The sequence below is a fragment of the Ptychodera flava genome, chromosome 22 (assembly GCF_041260155.1).
Source record: "Ptychodera flava strain L36383 chromosome 22, AS_Pfla_20210202, whole genome shotgun sequence".
Lineage (NCBI taxonomy): Eukaryota > Metazoa > Hemichordata > Enteropneusta > Ptychoderidae > Ptychodera > Ptychodera flava.
In genome coordinates this window covers 26,875,985-26,880,019 of record NC_091949.1, presented here as the reverse complement: position 1 = coordinate 26,880,019, position 4,035 = coordinate 26,875,985, and the positions used below count along the sequence as shown (strand labels likewise).

The 4,035-nt window shown below is 37.0% G+C and overlaps 1 protein-coding gene across 1 annotated transcript; it reads left to right on the top strand.

The window, feature by feature from the left end:
- Positions 1-1,042: 1,042 nt before the first annotated feature.
- On the top strand, positions 1,043-3,457 carry LOC139123078 (uncharacterized). The gene is made up of 2 exons (XM_070689059.1): positions 1,043-1,943; positions 2,200-3,457. The coding sequence occupies exons 1-2, from the start codon at positions 1,649-1,651 to the stop codon at positions 3,219-3,221; spliced, it is 1,317 nt and encodes a 438-aa protein (XP_070545160.1). The 5' UTR covers positions 1,043-1,648; the 3' UTR covers positions 3,222-3,457.
- The last annotated feature ends 578 nt before the right edge of the window (positions 3,458-4,035 follow it).

The following is a 4,035-nucleotide window of genomic DNA, read 5'->3' as shown; positions in this document are numbered from 1 at the left end:
TCATTTTTAAATCATCATCATCATCATCATCATCATCATCGGAGACTGAGGAACCTATGGTGGTGGCGCCCTCACTTCTGCTGCACTTCCACTACGATGCTGAAGTTAGACTCGGTTTCGGATTCGGTTTCGGATTCGGTTCGGATTCGACTAACTGAGAATAGTTTTTTTTCCAGCTTATGTTATTATTTTTCGAAGAATATAATAACTACTGATACACAAGGAGATATTTCAACTAGATCACCTTACTGCACAAGTAGCATGTATTTCATCACATAAATGTAGCATGTATTTCATGACATAAATGTTTCATATATAATCATAATTTATACAGTTTAAAAATCAAAACACTTTAGGCAGTAGAGCAAGAAACTGTAGTGCATGACTACACAAGACAAAACTGCTGAAAAATCAGTCAAAAGTTACAACTTATGAGCTGTCCATCTCAATTATGGGCATTATGCAGTTCAGACTATTCAAGCTAACAGTACTACGCACAATTCAAAGAAATGCATTCAATGCTATCTTTATTACGCAACATATTAACTGATAGTTTAGTCCGAGAGTTTAGTATGGTACATTCAAAATGAAATCTATGTAGAACAACATCAATCAAAACATCAAATTAATACAACACATTAACATTAAACCATGTGACACACATTGTGACATATAAAATGATTAAAGTATGTTTTTGTAAATATTGTTTTCCCATGGCTTGCTCGACACTTCCTTTAAATTTCAAATTAAAGTGCTTTGAAGCTTTCTGTAATTTCTATTTTTTAACCATTTTAATTGTGAATATATGCACACAATTTATGCTGTGAAATATATACTACATATGCCGACAGGTAACCCAGTAAAAACTTATTCTTGACGACAATTATTTATCTTTGCATACAAAAGTACCATGGACTATTTTATTTTCATTGGAATTTATTTTAGCTGAAAACAGATTTTCATTGTTTTATTGTGATCTTATTTTCACTTCGTCTAGTGTGATTAGATATTATTTTAGCTGAAAAAAGGGTTCAGGGAAAGCTGGGACTAGTATACCTAACAGGGATCGGAAACGACGCGAATAGAACGAATATGTGCTTCTCGGGTATTGTTATGTAAATAGCACGCAAATATCAGAAATATTGCGCTTGCGTAGTCATCGTTGTCATGTCTTTTGAATAATTATCCATATTAGGAAATCATTTACATAAAATTAACATTTAGAATGATGTTAACCAATGGGCGGTCGTCATCAAAAATGGGCCTTGCCTCATTCTTTGACGCAAGGTGCCTAGCTTTTGACATGTAGATCATGAAAGGACCAAACTTTCCTCACGAAATCAAAATAAGTGGGCGGTCTTTCTTCACTCATGTTATTCATTGACAATATTCGAATAAGATTTCTGGACGATTACTGAAATATTCGCCATGTTCTTCTTAATAAAATCACTTTTTAGATATATCACGAGAAAAAATAGTCCCACGTCTCGCATGTATTGGCGCGAAATTGCCTGTCGTCAGAATGTTGATAATTATCGAAAATTAGGCGATCGTCTGCGGCGGAACACCTCATGTTATGTTTACAACACAACAGGTGAAGCCGGCTACTTCGTTTTCGTACCGTGGTTTTTGAAAGTTACCAATTGCAATGAGTGACGACTTTTTAGATTGGGACCACCTGGAAATAAACCTTGACGATGTTCTCAAGGACTGTCCTGAATATGACGAGGGTGTTTTGGACGACGATGTATACGATGATAACGTGGCGCCTACAGGCTTACTAACAAGCGAAAACCGACAACCTGCAGAGAAACGGGCCGCAGACGCAGCCAACCAGACGTGCAGGCCGATATTTGTTTGCCCAGTGTGTGGGCGTGAGTATCTGTCTATATCGGGGTTCAGGGGTCACGTCAAGTTGAAGCACGATCGTCCAGAATTGAAAGGTATGACAATAATATTGCGAATCACACGTTAATAAATCGTTCTCCGTGTACGGTGTAGTTGCTGTAAAGCTAAATCCCAGTGCATGCAGTTCATACGATTAAATTAAAATTGTACGGATTCTTAATCTTCACTGTTCATATGCTATGTGTCCTGGAAAATTGATTTAAACTTGTTTTACAGTCACTTGGTAGTTGATTCATCAATGATTTGCAAATAGGACGGATGAACAAATGTGTATTTCTTTTAATTCTTCAGCATATAACCACAAGAAGGGAAGTGGACAAGCTCCTGTGGCAACTTCCTTAAAAACACAAGGACTTTTCTCGTCTCCGGAAAGTTTTGAAAAAATCGTCGTTTGTGGTGTAACAGAAGTTTTCTCTGCAATGATGAATAGTGAATTCCTTGCTCTTGGTAAACATGGTAGCATTGTAAAAGAACTTTTAACCGAAGCAGAACGTTTGGATCTAAATGAAGTCAGCAAATTTTTGACAGAGGAACTGTATCCATTGTTTCATAAGGTTGGAACAGGTACCAGCTTATCATCAGACTATGAGAAGTTTTTTGCAAATTTTCATGCCAAACGTTGTGACAAGTCTTTTATGGACAAAATAGCTAACAAGGTTTTCAGCACTGAGAGTTCAAATGCCCATGTATATTGTCAGGTATTCCTACGAGAATTGATTGATCTTATCATTGGCAAACAATCAGAGTCAATGGCGAAAGAGTTGAAGGACCAGGACACATCACTAAGTCAGCATGATCAGGAAATTTTGGCTTATATAGCAGGGTACATAATACATGCACTTCAAAACAAATACTGGAAATCAGAAATTGTGTCAAGGGAGTTAAAAAAGCTAACAAAGGAATGTACACAGAGTTTCAAGGGGTATGGTGCATGGTTGGAAATCAGTGATAGGGGAGGGTTAAAATATCCATCAAATGATTTTTTTCTTTTAATAAGAGTAATTGAAAACAAATTAAGACAACTGGTTGACCTAGAACGGCTTAGTTCTACATCCATGTTGAATGATAAGCTCCTTGAAGATGTTATGTGTGACACCTTAGTAAAGTATCAAATGGAGAGGGCACTTCAGGGTCCATGTGATGGGGTTGGGTTTTTCATTTTGGAATCCGTTGTCAAATGTTTCTCCAAAATCCGTGGTCATGCTGTCGCCAAACTATGCAGGAAACAAATGTGGAAAGAACGGTCATCATTTAAACAAGCTAAAGCTGACAAAAAGTCTTTGCGTGGTAGCCTAAAAGATAAGAACCATTAATAAAATATCCAATAATCCAATTGTTATAAAGCCAGCATGATACAAGTATCAACAATATTTTCAACTGTTTACGGAATTCATCTTCAGGTTTTGTCATACCTTTTCTCATGTATTCATAAACGATCTGTATGTGTATCGCGAGCAGTTTGACAGCATTTGAGTTTAGCAGATAAAATTCGAACTAGTCTTAATGTGATTTTAGAGAGCATGTACTCAAAACTTTGATGGGAGTAACTTTTGGCTATTATTTGTTATGTAGGTCATTTACCCCACACTCATCATGACCTGAGTTCAATTAGTCTAGAACATTCTCAAGGTCACTGCCCTTAATGACCTCACAACCTTGAATTCAATTAGTCATGTTGGAATGTTCTGGAAAGTGATTAGTTGTGTAAGGGAGATAATTTTAGAACAGTAATTAGCATGTCAATAAAAGTTCTAGATTGTTCTTATATGCCTTTATAAAAGGGACGTGCACAGCTCCCAGTCAGACTTTTGGGATCGTGTCTCTTGTGTGTTACTAAACTCCAGCAGTAGTCATTCTCAAGACTTTTCAAGACCTTCACTGCCAACGCTGGATTTATACTGTGGACTTTGTGCAGCTTCAAGCCTGCAAGGACGTTCATTCATCCAACTGACTGTTACAACTCTGAGACTGGAGCTTTGCCGTCCCAGCTGAGATAAGTAGTCTGTACACTTTTAAAGCTTGTACTCTATCCCTGACTTAGCAATTAGTTTTTTTTCGTAATAAATTTTGTTTAAACGTTAACTGCTGAGTTCACCCTTTTGTTCGTTTTCTCCGCACGTAACAAAT

Bases quoted from the DNA above. Each gene is read 5' to 3' on its own strand.
- LOC139123078 (XM_070689059.1), top strand. From the start codon at position 1,649: ATGAGTGACGACTTTTTAGATTGGGACCACCTGGAAATAAACCTTGAC. The intron at 1,944-2,199 runs GTATGACAATAA...TTAATTCTTCAG, and splicing joins CGATCGTCCAGAATTGAAAG to CATATAACCACAAGAAGGGA.